General features: G+C 39.8%; 1 protein-coding gene across 1 annotated transcript in view; it reads right to left on the minus strand.

Annotated features, from left to right (window-relative positions):
* arhgap12b (Rho GTPase activating protein 12b) overlaps nucleotides 1–19,002 on the minus strand; it is a 62,399-nt gene that overhangs the window by 6,678 nt on the left and 36,719 nt on the right. Inside the window, exons 3-16 of the mRNA XM_083902061.1 lie at nucleotides 12,568–12,840; nucleotides 11,416–11,556; nucleotides 11,244–11,324; nucleotides 10,752–10,874; nucleotides 5,536–5,610; nucleotides 5,084–5,158; nucleotides 4,677–4,738; nucleotides 4,507–4,588; nucleotides 4,235–4,357; nucleotides 2,888–2,992; nucleotides 2,704–2,802; nucleotides 1,727–1,829; nucleotides 1,454–1,573; nucleotides 1,263–1,361 (exon numbers count right to left, since the gene is read on the minus strand). Coding sequence (XP_083758187.1) covers nucleotides 1,263–1,361; nucleotides 1,454–1,573; nucleotides 1,727–1,829; nucleotides 2,704–2,802; nucleotides 2,888–2,992; nucleotides 4,235–4,357; nucleotides 4,507–4,588; nucleotides 4,677–4,738; nucleotides 5,084–5,158; nucleotides 5,536–5,610; nucleotides 10,752–10,874; nucleotides 11,244–11,324; nucleotides 11,416–11,556; nucleotides 12,568–12,840 — 1,561 coding nt within the window. The remainder of the gene's footprint in view (nucleotides 1–1,262; nucleotides 1,362–1,453; nucleotides 1,574–1,726; nucleotides 1,830–2,703; nucleotides 2,803–2,887; nucleotides 2,993–4,234; nucleotides 4,358–4,506; nucleotides 4,589–4,676; nucleotides 4,739–5,083; nucleotides 5,159–5,535; nucleotides 5,611–10,751; nucleotides 10,875–11,243; nucleotides 11,325–11,415; nucleotides 11,557–12,567; nucleotides 12,841–19,002) is intronic.

The raw sequence follows: 19,002 nt of genomic DNA on the forward strand, positions 1-19,002 counted from the left end.
CTTCACGGACTCCCGATCTTCCGGATACTATTGCCCTCGCCAGCAATCTCAAGTTTTTTTATGGACAAAGCAGAGCTCTGCGAGACAATAATTCCAGGAATGTCTCAATGTGACGTAACAATGAGTGCGGAAGTCAACATCGCATATTCTATCTCCTATACTTAGACTCAGGCCGACCACAAAAACACGAGTGAGTCATCTTTTTTCACACTTTGCCTACTCATAGGGCCTCCAGAGTCCCAAATATAAGTATGAAAATGATTAAAGGCAAGAGGACAGCCAAAACTGAGCCAAAAACAGGCATTTTGACCTCTGCAATTGAAATTCCCCACCCACATCGCCGCTACCACCTTGTGTCCAGACATAGAGCGGTTCTAGTGTTCTAGTTCTAGTGTAGTCTCTGAGTCCCTGAAGTTGGTGGTGCTGCATGAGCTGACAGTACCATGTGAAGACTGCCTGGAAGAGGCATATGAAAGAAAGCTTGGAAAGTACTCAGAGCTGGCCAGCAGATGCCAGAAGGCAGGATGGAGAGCAGGGTGTCTCCCAGTGGAGGTGGGATGTAGGGGCTTTGTAGCGCAGTCTCTGACAAGAGCCCAAAGTAAGCTGGGCATTGAGGGAGAAGGAAAGAGAAGGAGGAGAGCCTTCCACAGTTCAACCAAAGCAGCAGAGAGGGCCTCAAGATGGCTACAGTTGGAAAGACAGGAATCATGGAGTGATGGTAGCTTGGCTACTGTCTGGATACAAGGGGTCTGATCAGCCCCAGTCGGTTTACCTGGGGTCATCTTACTCCAGTAGATCTGGCAACATCAGCAGGTGATGACACATTTTGTGCATGTCAAACAGGTTTGAAACAACACGATACTGGCCACAGCAAGAGGCCGTGTGTGTCAGGGTTTTAGTCTAGTTTTTTTGAAATATAGACTTTTGTCAAGTACAAGATTCAAAAAGTGTCAGTAAGTGTAAGTATTGTGTCCAAAAATCCGAACTATCCCTTTAAGATTTCTCGAGCTATCACCAGCTTGGTAATAACAACAGTCACAGTGTGGTAATAAGGAGATGATGCTACATTAATACCATGACATTAAGTTATATTTTAGAAATGGCTTTGTGGAGCTAAACACTATAAGCTACAGTCATTATGTTTGTGAATTCAAATTGATATATTCCATAGTATTATGTTAAAATTCATCATCATCATCATCATCATATGATCATCATATGATCATCATTCACAGAGTTTGAAGTGACAACGAGGTTCTCACCTGTATTCTCCACATGATCGATACACATTTTGACGAAGTTAGGCACCCATGTGTTTTCCCGCTGGCACAGACTGGTGAGACTGCACCCGAACACTTGATCTGTGAATCGACAAAAAAAAAAAAATCACTTCTGTTAAATATTCCACCAGTGATGAAAAATGATGGCGTAGAAAAGTGTTCAGTCCAAATACCTTTGATGTAGCCTTTATCTCTGACGGCCTGATACGTGGGTCTACGTGTGAGGAACTTCTTGAGTTTCAGCCTGGTTTTCTTCTGGTCAGATGAGTCCATGCTCAGAGATGTCTTCATCACTGGAGAACAGGACAGGCAGATTATGAGCAAAAGCATTATGACACATGCTGTTTTCAGACATTTAATGTTAAATGGTGGAAAATTGGGTCCAAGCAATTAGAGTTTGTCATTCGGAAATTGTTTTCACATTCTTCAGTGTCAGATCATCACACCTCTGTTCTTCTTGGAGTCCCTGTGTTCTTTCTCCTTGTCTTGTTTCTCAGTCCCAGGAGACTCAGGCATGTCCTCTTCAATGGCCTCATCTGACTCCCAGACCTGAACAGGACAAGATGAAAAGTACAGAAAGTGACACTTAATGGCCATGCCATACAAAGGGTGAATTCCAATTCCTTGCTTAACCCTCAATCTCCCAAACCACCCTTGGGAGCGCAGGCTACCCAGAATGCATTGCGTGTTTTCACATAAGAAAGATGGCGTCCAAAGCAGCGAAGCGAGTGCGATACAAATTAAGTATTTTCTTTGTTAATAATGATATAAAAATTATGAAAACCATTGTATTATCTTAGTTTAGGCCCATATTATGGATTACTGATGTCATTGTCGCGTAACATTTATTTTTATTTTACGATCTTTTGTCAATAGCCGGCCCGTGCGGACAAGCGATGGTTTGCTATCGTTTACCCTTCAATAAGCCGTGGTGTGTGTGCTGAATATGTCCGTGGTTTTTGTATGAGTATGAGTATTTGTATGAGTATCATCTTATAACTAACTGACAACCTAATAACTTGACTGAAAAAAAATAATAAATAAATAATCGTGATGTAAATGTATTCTTCTTCTTCTTTTTTGGAGTTGACAGACTGGACGCAGCTTTCCCGTTATTCTGCCCCCCGCAGTCTGAAGACGTATCTGCATTTAAGGGGTGTCCCATTTCTAAGTGACAAAATAACCCTCAACACTTGGTTTTGAGGGCCAGTTAAGAAAAGGGTTGAGCTTGAGGGTTAAGATAGAGGGTTAAGATAAGAATTGGAATTGGCCCTTAACATGATCCATGTATGCAGAGAGTTATGTATACTAAAATTTAGGCTCAGTGTGTTGGGTATTCAATACATGGACTGTAACATAACTGTTGTTGTCTCATGTCTGGATAGAAACATTTAAATAAATGAATATGACGACGTCTCCTCACATGCGTGTTGATGGTCTCTGTAAGAGCCCGGTACCAGTCGTGTATCACGCTGTCGATCTCTGACTGGATCAGCAGCTCTGTTCCCTGGCGCGTCTTCAGCTGCACGAGGAACATTTACTTTACCATTGATGCTGAAAAAGGTCACTTCTAAAAGTCTCTAGTGAAGTCTCCTGAGAGCAGATACCTCAATGACATGTTTCTTGCTGGACTTGTCCTTGGATGCCCAATCCACAGATCCTCCTCGTAGATCCACCGTGAACTCGGGCTTCGATTGGTTGCTGCCGAACTTCTGAAATCAAACAGTATGAGGTTCTGCTTCTGACACTGACTTGATATGACAAGAACACGTTTTCATAAATTATTAAAAGTTTAATCTCAAACCCATCTGTAATTAAAAGTTATTGAAATTACAATGCACACACGCACACACGTTGAATCTACAGCAACAAACTCATCTTTACTGTGTTACAAAATACAGTTAGTTCTGGTTGTTATTGTCACGTGCAAGTTAATAAATTTCGAATATTCAATGATTATCTCCCTCATGTAGATTAACCACTAACAGTTGGTCTACTGTGAACCTCCTCGTTTCCTGGGCATTTAAATGGTTTAATGATCATTTCTTAGCAGAGCAGTGCTCCTTCCTTTAAGTATTCTATAATCACTCTCTTTTTGTTAAATTTTAGTCAATTTCTGGTCTGCTGTGTGTTATACATGGCTAATTAAAGATACATTATGCAATAATTATTAAGTAATAAGATGTCGTCATCACAAATTAGGGAAATATGTTCAAATGTAATGCTGATTTCACTGATTAACGATGTACAACTAGTATATTCACAATTAAAATTTGCATTTCATGTTTGGGAAATGCATAGCTGTGAACCTAAAAGACCTCACTCATAGGTCACAGCTGAAAGTGGAGAAGAAGCTGAAGACAAATGATGATGCGTGGATATTTTTTTCCCAGACCAGGAAGTAATTGAGCTTTATCCAAAGTTCAGATTTCACTCCCTCTCTCTCTCGTACATCGTTGGTGGATACACCAGTTACAGTCTGTTGTCTTGTCGCTGATCTCTCACCATCCATCCGAACAGTTCATCATTTTCAAATGGAAATCGCAATTTGAAACAAAGCAGTTAGCAAACTCCAAAGGCTCCAATTTAGAATGCATGTTATGCAGCATATCTCAACCATATGTGCTGTACTATAAATGATAATTGATATTCATAAGAGATTTGTGTTGTATTGCAAGGATGAACATATAGAGTCATTCATATTTTGTTGGGAAAATCTCTACACAGTGAATACTGCATTGAAGCTTACTGAAAACTTATATTATCTGTCTGTATTATCTTTGTTTTAGGTGCAACTGGACATAGTTTTGCATATTTTAACACTTCCAAAATATTGATTAGTGCAGCATTAGGGTTCTTTTTTTCCAGTGGGATCAGTGTAACAAACGCACAAAAACACATCAGTGTCTGAGTCAGGCAGGAGCAGCAACACATGCAGAGAAAAGGGGACATACAGCAGCAGCCTGCACAGGCCTACAGTTCACAAAGGAGACAGCAGGACGGGGCTTGACTGAGAGCTTCCAGTTGCTAAGAAGAGTGAGGAGCAGCTCTGGGATGGAGCCACTGTGGTAGTAAGACTTCAGGAATGAAAGAAGGAGAGGACAGGTAGAAAATAAAAATAAAAAACAGGGTGATAATCTTAACAGCACAATGGAAGGGAGAAATAACAGATGAATGGAATGCTGAAAAAAAGAAAAGCATTTCCGGGGGCTGATGGGACACCTACCCAGCTGGTGCTGGCTCCCTGACCCTTGGCAAAGAGCAGAGAGGAACCCTGCAGCACTGTCCATGACGAGGTCCAATTCTTCCTGTCGATCACAATAAAAAACAAACATTGAGTCTCAGGTTATACATCATCTTTACCGTCAGTGCAGCCTTGAAAAAGCTCATTCCTACCTGACTTTCTTTCCATTTTCAGTGATTTTGGTCACATTGAGGACTCCACACTTCTCTGAAGGCTGAGGAGGAAAAATACAGAAGCTGATAAAACATAGTAGCTTGAATCAAAACACACACACATACAGCCACACATGCTAATGCTTGAGAAGCTAATGGGCATTGTTGGAGGCTGAGGCTTTGCAGGTGCAGATTGAGTTTATGTCAGCAGAGGGTGCTCTTCACCTGCAGCAGAGACATTGTTGGGCTTGTGCTGGGTGAAAGATTGTGTAGCTTCAGAGGAGTTAGATGTGATGCAGTTAGGAGCAGGGGAAGGTTAAGAAGATGAAATATGAAATCTTAAAGCTGTATTTGGATGCAGGAGGATGCATGTTGATGGTAAGTGCAGTGCATGCTGGGATACTAACGGTCAAGGGGTGCTTAGGAGATGAGGGGCAGGAGTCAGAATCTGGAGAGCTCATCCTGGGCACTGGAGAACACTCCTATTAATAAGAGACACAACATGAAGAGTTGCCCAACGCTACCAGCTAACAACTAGACACACAAAGACAGTCACACAGATCATGATGTTAATTCAGGTCAGGCAAAGATTTGTAGAGTTACAACATGCTTTTGATCTTCTGAGAGAAAATGGTTAATTTAGTGAAAGAGATTCATCCAAAGATGCTGCGTTCTTCCTGTTTATCTGCAGGTTATCAGTAAACACAATCCATCCACAACACAAACAAATCACACATCTGTGATTGGGTCAATAGATCGGTTTGACATTTTAACCAAGTGAAGCTTAAAACATGCTGACAATGAATCAACATGGATTGTCTGCTGATTGGAAAAGTGGCTGAAGACTGTTGTTACCAACTTTATCTCGGTAAAAAGAGAGACGAAATCTCCTCTTGTGCGAATTGGAGGAGATCCGCCTCAGTTTGAATGAGAACTGCAACAAAACCAGCGCACAGTTAACCTCCACTGTATTCTTTGATAGATATCAAAGAAATCCAATTAAAATTAGGAGAGAATGAGATAGAGACAATCTCCTCATGCAAAGAGCATCATAATGTCATATTAGTAGTGTTAGGATTCAGGACAATGTGAATATTATAAACTGTATATAAAGTGTTGTCTTGACATATAACTAGGCGTAACTTGACATAAGTAGACACAACAGCAGCAGATATAGTGGGCGTCACATCACCAACTCTACTCTCTTAGAAATAAGGGTTCCAAAATTGTCCTTCTACAAGGGCTGAGGTTCTACCTGGAACCATTTGCTTCTGAAACCTTTCCCAAAGAAAGGGTTTTTAAAGGGTTCTTGATAACACTAATGGTTCCAGTAAGAACCATTTTCAGAGAATCCTTTAAAACACTGTGGGAAATAAATTGTGTTCCTGTTCTCGTGGATGGTTTTAGTGTAAGGCTTTCTCCATGTTGTTAAAGATAACAATTAACCAAAAGTCAAGCTGTGAACAAATGATGGATTGTAAAAGCAGGGGTCGGCATGAGGGGCACAGGATGACATGTGTGGGTCATAAAGAAAGTGGGTTGTCTTGTTGTAACTTGCTTTGATGTGACTGTATATATGTTTGAGCTTTCTGAAGCAACTTCAGAGAACATTTAGACCAGCTTTGGTGACAGATTCTCTCCTTCATGCATGAAGTAAAGACACGATTTAACCAACACCGATGACTCCAATGAAATTTCTTTCACATTTTGGCGACGAGGATGGGATGGACGTTCCACTGCTCAGGTTCTGAGTTCTGACTGAAGGTTATTACCGGTAAGGAAAATTTCCACTCCACCAAGGAGGAGGAATTCCGCCTGACGTCAGAAACAGGTACTGACCAGTGGACGCTCCATCTATTTAAAAGTGAGTACGGTGTTTTTTAAATCTTGGATAAAACCTATAGGTGGACAGTTGTAATTCCTTTGTGGTAGCTGTCCCGATATTCTATAATTCCTTTGTGGTTTGAATGTCGATATATTCTATAATTCCTTTGTGGTATGAATATTTGGTCCGGTGTAATTCCTTTGTGGTAATCGGGACCGTCTCATGTAATTCCTGTGTGGTGTTGGAGACTCGTGCACATGAGTGAAACCTAGGTAGACAGTGGTAATTCCTGTGTGGTTGCTGTCAAGATATTCTATAATTGCTTTGTAGTTTTGAAGCTCTGAAGGAAAAAAAAAAAAGAAATAATAAATTTAGTAGAAAACAAAAGGGTATATAAATGGATCAATCCTAAATTAACTGAAGGCAATGACTGTCTCGTGAGGGCCGAATCATCGGAGAATTAGTTTTGGGGGGTTGCAAAATACCACCTCGTTTGGCTTCAAGGCCGAGCAGGTATATTGTTTTTGGAAGTCGACTTTAAAAAAAAAAAAATTTTTTAATTGAGATTGGAAACCATTTCAAATTTGCCCTAAGTGTTGTTTTGTGTTGTTTTGTGTTTGTTCTGTTTTGTTCTATGATGTTTTCATGTCTGTGGCTGGCTTGTGTTGTTTTGTGTTGACCTGAGCTCAGTCTGCAGAGCTTGTGTGAAAAGTCAAGTTGTGTTTTTTGCATGGGGTCATTGCAGGCTGTGGAGCCAGAATGACTGTAAACTGTTTGGGGAAAAAGAGAGAGGAAATGCCTCTATAACAAAAAGATAGACCATGTCAAGAGCATTAGTTTAATCAATGTTTGATCTGCTGCAGGCAGATGATATGTTTAAAAAAAAAAAAAAAAAAAAAAAAAAAAAGGGCAGATAGGATAAGTGTGAAGGTGTGTGAAGTTACAGGAGTAAAGGAGATGTTAGTTTGTTTTGGATTGAGGATGGTAATCAAGTGTTTTGAAGGTTTTTGTATGTTGAAAAGACTGGTATTAAATGATAGAAGTTGATGGTGTTGAAGTAAAATGGTGAATGAACTGTTTCTAAGTGCTGATTTCTTGTGCTGAACAAGAAGAGCTGCTTCTGTGAGGAGAGTCTACAGGCTGGACTCAGTGACAGAGAGACAGAAAGAAGGGGGGTTTCAGAATAAGAAAAGTAAGGTAATGAAAGTTTGAGGAAAGTAGTAAAAAGGGAAATGTGTTGAAATTGAGGTTTGTTTAAAATGTTTGAAATATATATATATTTAAAAAATAAACAATAAAAACAACAGTAACAATAAATTAATTAATTAAATAAATAAATGATAGGAACTCTGTATTTTGTTATAAGAACTATATATTTCTTGTCACCATGAAGATGATGATGTGTGGCTGGGGCTGAGTTAGCTCAGCTTAATTTGTTCCTGTGTTTTAAATGATGCATGTGATGATTAATGAAAGGATAATTGTTTATGACGAAGTGTCCCTGATCAAGACACTGAGTCATTAACAGCTCCTGATGAGAGTGTGATATGTAGAGCATGAATGTGAATGGGTGAATGGGAGACTTGAAGCTGTTCAAGAGTGCTTTGAGAGGCCCAGTTGATAAATGATAATATTAATTTTTAAGATGAATGTGACATGATTTTGTGTAAAAACAAATGGTTTTGTCTCATTATAAGAAAGGAAGTGTGCTGAAGGATGTTGTTGTGATGTGAACATTATTCAAATGGTTATAAACTAACATATAAATCTGAAATATATTCCAGTCACTATAGGGTTAAAATAATTAATTAAAAATAAGGTAATCTAGAATAAGTGAAGTTAACTGTGTGAAGAAACATCTGAACACATAATCTAGGTGACTGACGACCCTGATCCAATCACTGACTCCACTAACAGACCTGACTGACGAACAAGGAAACAATTCTGAAAAAATAACTTTGAGTGTCTGTGTGAGTAATTTGAAGAGTGTCTTGAAGACCATGTGTTTGTGCTGAAAGTTATCCAAAGTGTGTTTAGGTTTGAATCTGCCTCCTCCATGTGCTGTCCCCAAGTCTGCACTGCACCCCCTCCTCCCTCAGAGACACACACAGCTGGACACCTACAGCTAAATGACAATCCAACTCTACAGGAGGTAGAAGCTGTGTGTTGTAGGTGTTTCAAACTCAGATGGGCCAACATCTGACCAGCCAACTGGTCGACATCCCCAGCTGTTGGATCAGTGCGGTTCAACAACATGGTGGCCAGCCTGGCTGAAGCTGTGTTTGATGTTTTCACCTTAAGAGTGTGTTGGCTGAGATCCACAACACAATACAACAGGAGGGTGAGTTAGCAGCTGACTACTGTACACATAACGGACTCTGTTTTCGCAGCTCATTCTGACATTGACGCAGACAATGAGGCATATGATGACCTGCTCGTTCGTGTCATGGTTACATGTGTCAGATGGGAAACTGGGACCATAGCGAATGTCTGGACACATGTTCTGCACGCTGAACGAAATCAGATAGATTTGGACTCTAAACAAACACAAACACTTCAGACTGCTCAACTGATACTTTGACACCTATTCCTCCACCGAGGAATGAAGAAAGACTGTTAACATTGAGGGAGAACAAAGACACAGAAGTGGTATGGGTGTGTCACTCATGCAGGACCAGGAGATCCCAGAAGGCGTGGATAAACAATTCACAGAGAAATTTGTCAGAAAAAGACACAACTTTTTGAACAAACTGATTGGAAGAAATGTTTTGTTTTTATGTTGTTTTTTTTTATTTTGCTTTTCTTGTATTCTGTATTCTCAGACTTGGAAAAAAGTTAACTTATACCAATATGTTTGCAGTACATAATTAGTTGATAAAACCATGTGATTTCCCAACTAAATGATGTTGACACTGTGTGTCAAAAGAGAGGAATGTGGGAAATAAATTGTGTTCCTGTTCTCGTGGATGGTTTTAGTGTAAGGCTTTCTCCATGTTGTTAAAGATAACAATTAACCAAAAGTCAAGCTGTGAACAAATGATGGATTGTAAAAGCAGGGGTCGGCATGAGGGGCACAGGATGACATGTGTGGGTCATAAAGAAAGTGGGTTGTCTTGTTGTAACTTGCTTTGATGTGACTGTATATATGTTTGAGCTTTCTGAAGCAACTTCAGAGAACATTAAGACCAGCTTTGGTGACAGATTCTCTCCTTCATGCATGAAGTAAAGACACGATTTAACCAACACCGATGACTCCAATGAAATTTCTTTCACAACACCTTTCCTGAATAAATGGTTTTAAAAGGGTTCTTGGGGGGACCCTCAGAAAGGGTTCCAGCTGGATATACCTGGAGCCAAAAAGGGTTCTCCTATGAGGACAAGCCGAAGAACCTTATATGGTTATACTTAGAGTGTAGCAACATTAGCAACTCCTGCTAATGATAGACACTGCTCTGCTAACCTCTGGTAGCTACGTCCAGTGACAAGTGTCAAGCATGTACATGTGTACATGTGAGTGCTGTGTTACTTTTACTTTTTAAATGTATTCCACTATAGAATACTGAGTATATGACCGAGTGTAATTATTTCCTTTTAGATTACTCAATCTGAGTAAAATATTCTGAATATTGGATTACTTCCACATTGTATTGCACAGGTCCATTCATCGTTCAGCACTGTCATTACATTCAAACCATCCTGAACCTGTTCATTCATTCATTGTCTAATGCTTTATCCTCCACATGAGGGTCATGGGGAGCTGGAGCCAATCCCAGCTGACACAGGGTGAAAGGCGGGGGGTCGCGAATTGAAAGAATGGATCGTGTGATGTTACATTTTCTTTTGCTTTATTCAGCAAGCGAGACGCCCGTGTTGAGAAAGGAACTGCCTCACAGTCACACAGTCACATTATGTGTGGGTATATATATTTACAAGTTGCACATGTCTATTTTTTTTTTTTTTTTTTAAATCTGCCTACATTTGTAAAGAAACAGCACAGAAATAGCACAGAGATTGTCACTGCTGTCAGTGATGCCATAATAAAACTTTGAAAAAAAGGCAGAGTTAAACATAAGATTTCCCTTTGTTGATCTTAAATCAGGGCTCAGGGTTTAAACTCTTTTATAAAAAAAAAACAACAACATGCAGAACACAAGCCCCTCTTTCCAGAACCCTCGTACCCCAAAAGTGTGTTCACCATTTAACTTCTTCAATAACATGTACAATAGGAGGAGCTCATCGTGGTATCTTACCTTGTCATTGAGGTCTAACACATAAGTGCTGTGTCTCCACTTAGTAAGGACAATGGGCTCCTGCTGCTTCCTCTCCAGACTGCGACTCTTAGGAACCTCGCCGGACTGAGGAGAGATATTGTACTGCAGAGGAAGAGAGGAGAGTTTAGAGGTCACAGACACACACACACACACACATACATCCCAATACATTATAAGATAAATATAAACTGATATAGCTGTTGTAAGTCAGCACACCCTCTCTCAATGTGGTTGTTAAAGATTACTGTAGAAAGTAAAAGTTGGCTGCTGTGTAAGCTCCTCAGATCATTCACTTTGCAGGATCAAAGTTGTACAATACACCGGGGACAAGAGGAGGAGGAGCCATTTAAATGTGCTATTAGGTGTTGGGGTTATAGGTGATGTAATATGAAAAGAGAAGCCTACTTTACAGGCGATTTTACACATAAGGATAATTTAAGTTAGCAGGTAGTTTTCATAGCTCAATCTTACCTTGGGCAGTTCCCATTCTGACCTAGACCCATCAGCACTGTAGTAGTAAGGCCGGCCCTGTTCGTCCAGATGCTTTATCCACTGCAAACATTAATACAAGTCAGCATAACATGGAGCTATAGAGACTGTAATCAGCACTCACTCTCAAAAGTACCGTCAAAATCTTTCGCACCTTCTCCTGTGTGTGTTCAGATACGTAGAGGGTGTGTCCATGTTCATCCAGCTCCTCAGACCAGCCTCTAGGGGGCGACCCGTATTGGCTGTCAGACTGACTGGAGTGTGTGCTGTGACAATTTTCCTCCGAGGACAGCAGCTGTGGAGGACAGACGGGGACAAGGAGCAGAGACAGAAGGTTGAAACAGAGTTCCTACACATTTTCCATTTTTAAAATTCCATACTTAGTCAATATTAAACATCTGAATACCTATCTGAATACTGAATACCTATACCATTGCTTATTATGTAAATAAATGGTTTTAAAATCCTTCATTCATTTTTCAAACTAATATATGTATATATATATATATATATATATATATATATATATATATATATATATATATATATATATATATATATATATATTTTATATTTACATATAATTATTCTGTATTTGTGATAATGTCGTGGTCTGATTTGATCTCAGGTAGATTTTCATATTTTTACTTTCATTGTTCTGAACACTGCCTTTTGTTGTATTTCTTGTGATGTTATATATATAGATATATATATATATCTATATATATATAGATATATATATATATATATATAGACATATATAGACATATACATATATAGACATATATACATGCACAAAAATTTAAATAACAACTACTGAATTTAAGTGATAATTTATGCCTTTATAATTGAATATTCATAAGTCGTTATTGTGTATTAGTATACTACACATCACCAGGGAAATTATAATTACATAACTGTGCTGAATCCATCCAGTGCAACAACAGGATTGAAATGATTGATAGATTGATTTATATTTTTTTGAGCATGTGACACTGCAACAAGCTAAACCACCACACGGGGGCAGTGTTGGATCGTTAGATAGGAAATGACAAGCTGACAGTAAAGAACTTCCCCATATCAAAGGAAATTAATTCCTCTGATTTGACGTTCATTAACCACAACACCACACATTCACCATAGTCTTCATAGTTATTGAACACTGACAGCCAGAGTTCATGTCGAAGTTCTTTACGTCTTTAGGAAGTGGAATTTTCACTCAAACTATTCCTCACTAAACATCTAAATACCAAACTTCTTATTCATTACCTGCAGAAAGACCTCAGAGATAAATAACATCCCTCACCTCGTTCTCCACTGTAGTCTGACTGTCTCCTCTGAAACTGCTGGTGCTACCACTGGCGTCCCTGGTGCGCGGCGGTTTCCAGGTGCGTTCTCCAGTGGCGCGGTTGTAGTAGAAATGTCTGCCGCTCAGGTCTTTGTGGGTCTCCCAGTCACCCAGGATGTGGAGCGGCGAGCCGGAAGGGACGGGCGGTAGACTGGACTGTGAGATTTTCAGCTCTTGGAGGTTTGTGTAGACTGGTGAATCGGACCGGCCCTGACCTGAAGGCGATGTTGTCTGGAGGAGGAGGAGGAGGAGGAGGAGGAGGAGAGAGCGGGAGAGAGGTGGTCAGATTAGCAACTCTGATGATATTATTCAATCTTTTAAAGATTTTATTAAGACAGATTAACGTGGCCATAATATTTATTTGATTTTTTTTTTAAGCCAACAATCCTGGCATTTTTTCCAAGATATTAGTGGAATACAAGATCCAGAAGGAGCCAGAAAAACATCTCACACTCGGAGATATCCAGTTACTGTGGACTGAAACAGGCTGAGCTGCTGTTGTTACAACACACACACAAATCACAAACATGTATAGTCAGCTGGAAAAACATAAAGCAGACTTCTCCTGAGCGTGATAAAGGTTCCGTGGTCTGCTTGTCGTTAAATCAGATAGCCATGTGGCTTGGAATCAAATATTCTATTGACATCCTGAAACCAGATGGAGCAGTCAGATGGAACTATATGTGCCTATTTTCCCCCAATGATTTCTGTATTATTTTGAGGAAATTAAAGAAAATTATATCAAATAGTGTAGAAGAATATTTCAGTGTCAATCCTAATCCAACAGATTTTGCGTAATCCTGCTGCTAACAGGAGTACATCGCTTGGCATTAATAATAATAAACTGGGACCAATCACAACATAGTGATACAGAGACGACAAATATCAAGGACAAAATGCATGTACAGTATATGGACTGAAGCCGTTTCATTAGCAACTATGTTGTCATACACATTAAAAAAAAGGTTTGGTAAGTGAAACAAGATGGAACAAAGAGAGAAGTAAAAACGATATGAAAGATGCAGAGCAAACCTAAAAGTAAAGCAAAGGACAAAATGTCAAGTGTTCATAATCACTCAGCATAATGTCAATGTGTTAATTTCTTAATATACTCACTCACTGATGTCATTTTCTTAATAAAAAGTAACACAGTCAGTGCATTAATCTTAAATGTGTCCCTACAGTGCAAATATGTCCATTTCTTAAAAAAAATAAAAAATAAAATTGGCAGTATTTGAAGGTCACTTCACAAAAGCCAGAAAGTTGTTTCCACGACTACGGCTGAAAAGCATTTAACACTGTCCTGACTGCTTTTTAGAAAAGATCCAGCTGCTCTTTCCACTTATTTTCACTGAGTGGAACCACTGACAGACAACGGTTTGCTGAACTTGAGTTTGAATTCATCACTCACGAACAGGACATAGCAATCATTTAACCATTGCTTTATAGTGCATGTGATATGATGTCATGTATTTTAAGTCGTACCACTCTTAAGACGACAGGGGACAGCTTTTCAGATCAAGGCCCAAATGCCTGAGCCAGTACAGCCCCCATAATAAAACAAAATTCAGTATATCCATTACGATCAGAGGTACAGGGGACCTAATGAAAATTAGAGACATTTTGTCTTTAAAGGATGCTGAAAAACTAGTTCATGCTTTTGTTATCCCTAGATTAGATCTCTTTAACTCCTTATTATCATGATGTTCCAATAAGTCTGTTAAAACACTTCAGATGCAGCAGCATGAGTTCTGACAGGAACTAGAAAGAGGGACCATATCCCTCCAGTGTTAGCTTCTCTACACTGGCTCCCCGTACAGTTTAGAATTCAATTTAAATACAGAGAGGGCGTCTGCATTCTGAACTGGAGCCTGGTTACTGAAGGCTCTGCCTCCCATTCTGCACTTTCAGAAACTGGGAACCACAAGTAAGCCTGAGTTTTGGGACCGAAGTGATGTGTTGGAATGATAAAACCAGGTCCTCAAAGTATGAAGGGGCCTGATCATTAAAGGTGAAGTAAGTAGTTAATAGTGCCATCTAGAGGAGAGGCTGAAATTTACAACAAAGAACTGCTCCTCTGCTCACCCCCTCCCTTCCCTGAGCGCTACGGTATCCTCAGCCGGTCAAATGTCGTCCTTGTCGTCTTTCTCCGTGTCAGCAGATGAGGTTCGTGAGGCGAGGGAGAGGGCGAGCTACCGCGGCCTTAGCAGACGAAGTGGAGAGAGAGGAGGCGGGACTTCTGCTACAAGTAAAGAGACGCTTGTTTTGTTCTCTCGCGTTTGTCTATACAGGCTCCGGTAGAAACATGGCGTCTCACTGCTAACAGTGGCTATGCAACCGCGGCCTGTGACCATGTTATTTTACATGACTTTTTGAAACACTACGAAAATGAAACAAAAACATTATACAGCGACTAGACAATGCAGGAGCACATAATATGTATAAAAAAGTGGATTTTGGGTTATATAAACCCATAAATACTACACAGTGTCCCTTTAAGTGCTTTGAACGTGAGGAGGATTTTAAAGTTTTAAGACTTATTGTTGGACCATCTCTTAGTTATGCTGCTATAGACCTAGACTGCTGGGGGAATTCCTGTGGAGCACACTGACTCACTCTCTCACACTCAGGGTATGAATATGACCTATAACCTGACACAACTGTTGTATATCTGCTCCTGGTCTCTCTCTTCTGTCTCTAACTTGCATCCCTCTTTCAATTTATCTCCCCCTCCTCTCCTCTCTCCCCCATTTTTCCTTTCACCCCAACCGGTCGAGGCAGATGGCTGCACATCTTTGAGTCTGGTTCTGTCAGAGATTTCTTCTTCTGTTAAAAGGGAGTGTTTTCTCTTCACTGATGCCTAGTGTTTGCTCATTGTGATGTGGCACTGTATACAAATAACATTGAACTGAATTAATTTGGCAATGTTGCATTACTTCCCCCTTCTCTCTCTCTTACATTTGTCTTTATAACTCTGTCAAGATCAGCAGCCATTTTACAAATCACTTCTTCCTGCCTTTGTGAAGTGACAAACTGATGTATCACACCTGTGATCCTCTGTTGGGAAACTATGATAAAATTTGACATTTTAGTGAAACAAATTGTATAATAATGACAAATCAGTGACCAGGTTGGCTCTACTACTATTAGGGCTGCACCAATTAATTGTTTCATATATTTTTAATTGAATATTTGATGATCAATTAGTCCGTTTGAGTTTTTTTTTTTTTTATGAAAACAAGTTCTTTGATATCAGCTTCTTAAATGTCGATGTTTTTCATTACTTGGCTTTAAAATAGAAAAGACAAAACAGGAAATCTGTGGACAGAGTCATTTTGAGGTTTGGTAAACAAAAGTTTTTGTTTTTTCTTTATTCTGACATTGTATCGCCGAAACAATTCAATTTCATTCAAAATGAGAAATTAATCAACAGATTGTTAAAAATGGCATTTGTAGTTGCAGCCCTAACCATTATACAGAAACAAAAAACTGTTTTCAGAAGAGAAAAAAGAGGAAAACACTTACTGCTCCTATTAACTAAGCAAACAACTCGGAACAGAAGTGACATTAAGAGAAGTGACAGTTTGTGTGCGTGTGTTGGTGTAAGTGTTAGGCATTTACATGTGATGGTTAAGGTTAGGATAAAGAGCTAGGGAATGCATTATGTCTATGAGTGTCTGCACAAAGAATGCAAAACCAGCATATGTGTGTGTGTGTGTGTGCACCATACATAGAGAAGCAAGACTTTACTAACACATGCCTGAAATAGCAGGTTTCTTTTGTTTGGACTTTACTTGTGCTATCTGGAATCTAATTGAACAGATTGGAGAGGCCAAAGCTACCGATGGCTGCAGCTCACAGGTTCTCATAGCTAAAAATGGTCTGTTGAGGGAAAAGAACAGTTACAGGACATGAAATCCATCTGTGTTGGCAAAGCATAGAAGGGGCAAAGAGAGCCACATATTTTCAGATTCATCCCGTTTCATTTCAGCTCCCTATCTGTTGTGTGCGTGTGTCACCTTGTTTCCATGGCTGCACACAAACACCTCGTTATCATCCTCCCCGGGTCTCCTGTAACCTCTGAATATGCTGAATCTACGATGCATGACGATGCACCGCGACCATCCAGTGTGACAGGACACTATTCACTTCCAAAACACACACACACACACATTAACTCCCTTTTCTCTCTCTGACCTTAGTGGCGTGTAACAGTCCAGTTGACGGTAGGAAGTAATGTGAGACAGAGGCAAGGGGGAACAGGATATTTCTACCTCACAATCACACACACACACACACACACACACACACACACACACACACACACACACACACACATATGACACAATAGGAAATGTTAAAAAAGCAGCCAGCTTCCTCTGTTGGTGTGTGTTTGAGAAGCAATTCACATATTGACAGACATTAACAGACAAAGCAGCAGCTCGGGCTGTTTCACCACATGCAAGTTTAACTCAGTGTGTCCAGGAAAGATGATACCACTGATCACTGATGTGCAACTGCCCCATTCTGCACTCTTCTTTCACCTGAGCAAATGAGCAATGAGGACAGTTGCCATTTAAGTTGGACAAAGAAAATTCAACAACCCTGAGCTGCAGGAAAAAGGGAAGAAGAGATGTGGTGGAATAGAAAAACAACAAAAAAAAAACTAACCCTCAACTACCACAGAATTTTAAAACTACTGATGTGAGTTACATATTTTTACATCACCTACTTCCTGGAACAATTGTTGTAATCTAATTCATCTTTCAACACGGTCTGGGTTTTGAAAACCAACTATATTCACCAAGGGGAAGTAGTGATGTGCAATATTTTAACCACAATTATTATGTCAATATGATTGTATTATTTTCCTCAATGATCCCGATCTGTTTGCCCAAGAATGTTCAATGAGGAGCAAAAGTCTAAGACGTTTTAGAGACAGTTTTGCAAATAGAAGCCTTTGTATGTTGCCCAAGGCATTTCTGAATAGTTTATGCCTTTCTAAGTCTGACATTGGTATATATTTTAGGTTAAACCATCAGGAACAAAATGGGGCTAAGTGCATTGGCATATAGACTAGGGGAGCCGGGAATTAAACTCAAAACCTACAAGCTGAAGGATGACTCGATCTACCACTGAACTACTGTCAATCATTGTGATATCCAGATAAAGGAGTGACTATATTACAGTGGTATGCAAAGGTTTGGGCACCCCTGTAAATTTTCCTTTATAAATCATTGGTTGTTTGGATAAGAAATTTCAGTTAAATATATCATATAGGAGACAAACACAGTGATATTTGAGAAGTGAAATACAGTTTATATGATTTACAGAAAGTGTGCAAGACTTATTTAAGCAAAATTAGGCATGTGCATAAGTCATTTTATTGATTTCAATACCTTTAGCACTAATTATTAGAACTCAAAATTGGTTTGGTAACCTCAGTGACCCTTGACCTCCATACACAGGTGAATCCAATCATGAGAAAGTGTATTTAAGTGTTTCTCCTCTTTGCATCTTCTCTGAAGAGTGGCAACATGGGAGCCTCAAAACAACTCTCGAATGACCTGAAAACAATGATTGTTCAACATCATGGTTTAGAGGAAGGATACAGAAAGCTATCTCCGAGATTTAAACTCTCAGTTTCAACTGTGAGGAACATTGTGAGGAATGTGAAGACCACAGACACAGTTCTACTTAAGACCTGAAGTGGCAGACCAAGACAAATCTCAGATAAGCAGAGGGTAAGGATGGTGAGAACAGTCACAGTCAACCCACAGACCAGCTCCAAAGACCTACAACATCATCTTGCTGCAGATGGTGTCACTGTGCATCGTTCAACTATTCAGCGCACTTTACACAAGGAGATGCTGTATGGAAGAGTAATGCAGAAAAAGCCTTTTCTCTGCACCCGCCACAAACAGAATCGCTTGAGCTATGCTAAAGCAAATTTGGACAAGCCAGCTTCATTTTGGAATAAGGTGCTGTGGACTGGTGAAACTAAAATAGAGTTATTTGGGCAAAACAAGGGGCGTTATGCATGGTGGAAAAAGAACACAGCATTCCAAGAAAAACACTTGCTACCTACAGTAAAATTTGGTGGCGTTTCCATCATGCTGTGGGGCTGTGTGGCCAGTGCAGGGACTGGGAATCTTGTTAAATTTGAGGGTCGCAATAACAGCAATTGAACACAGCACAAGATCATAATGCAATATTTGTAAAAAAAAATCACAAACTTGATATTGGGACTCAAGGGCTGATTCCTGGCTAGTGTGAATGTAATGAAATGTGACCAAGGGTTGGGGGCTGGGCATCCAGAACTAGTGGTCTCCAACAGGTAATTAAAAATACAAAAAAAACCTGAGGGGGTGGGAGCTATCACTCATAGAGTCT

This window comes from Microchirus variegatus (genome assembly GCF_963457635.1).
Source record: "Microchirus variegatus genome assembly, chromosome: 15".
Classification (NCBI taxonomy): domain Eukaryota; kingdom Metazoa; phylum Chordata; class Actinopteri; order Pleuronectiformes; family Soleidae; genus Microchirus; species Microchirus variegatus.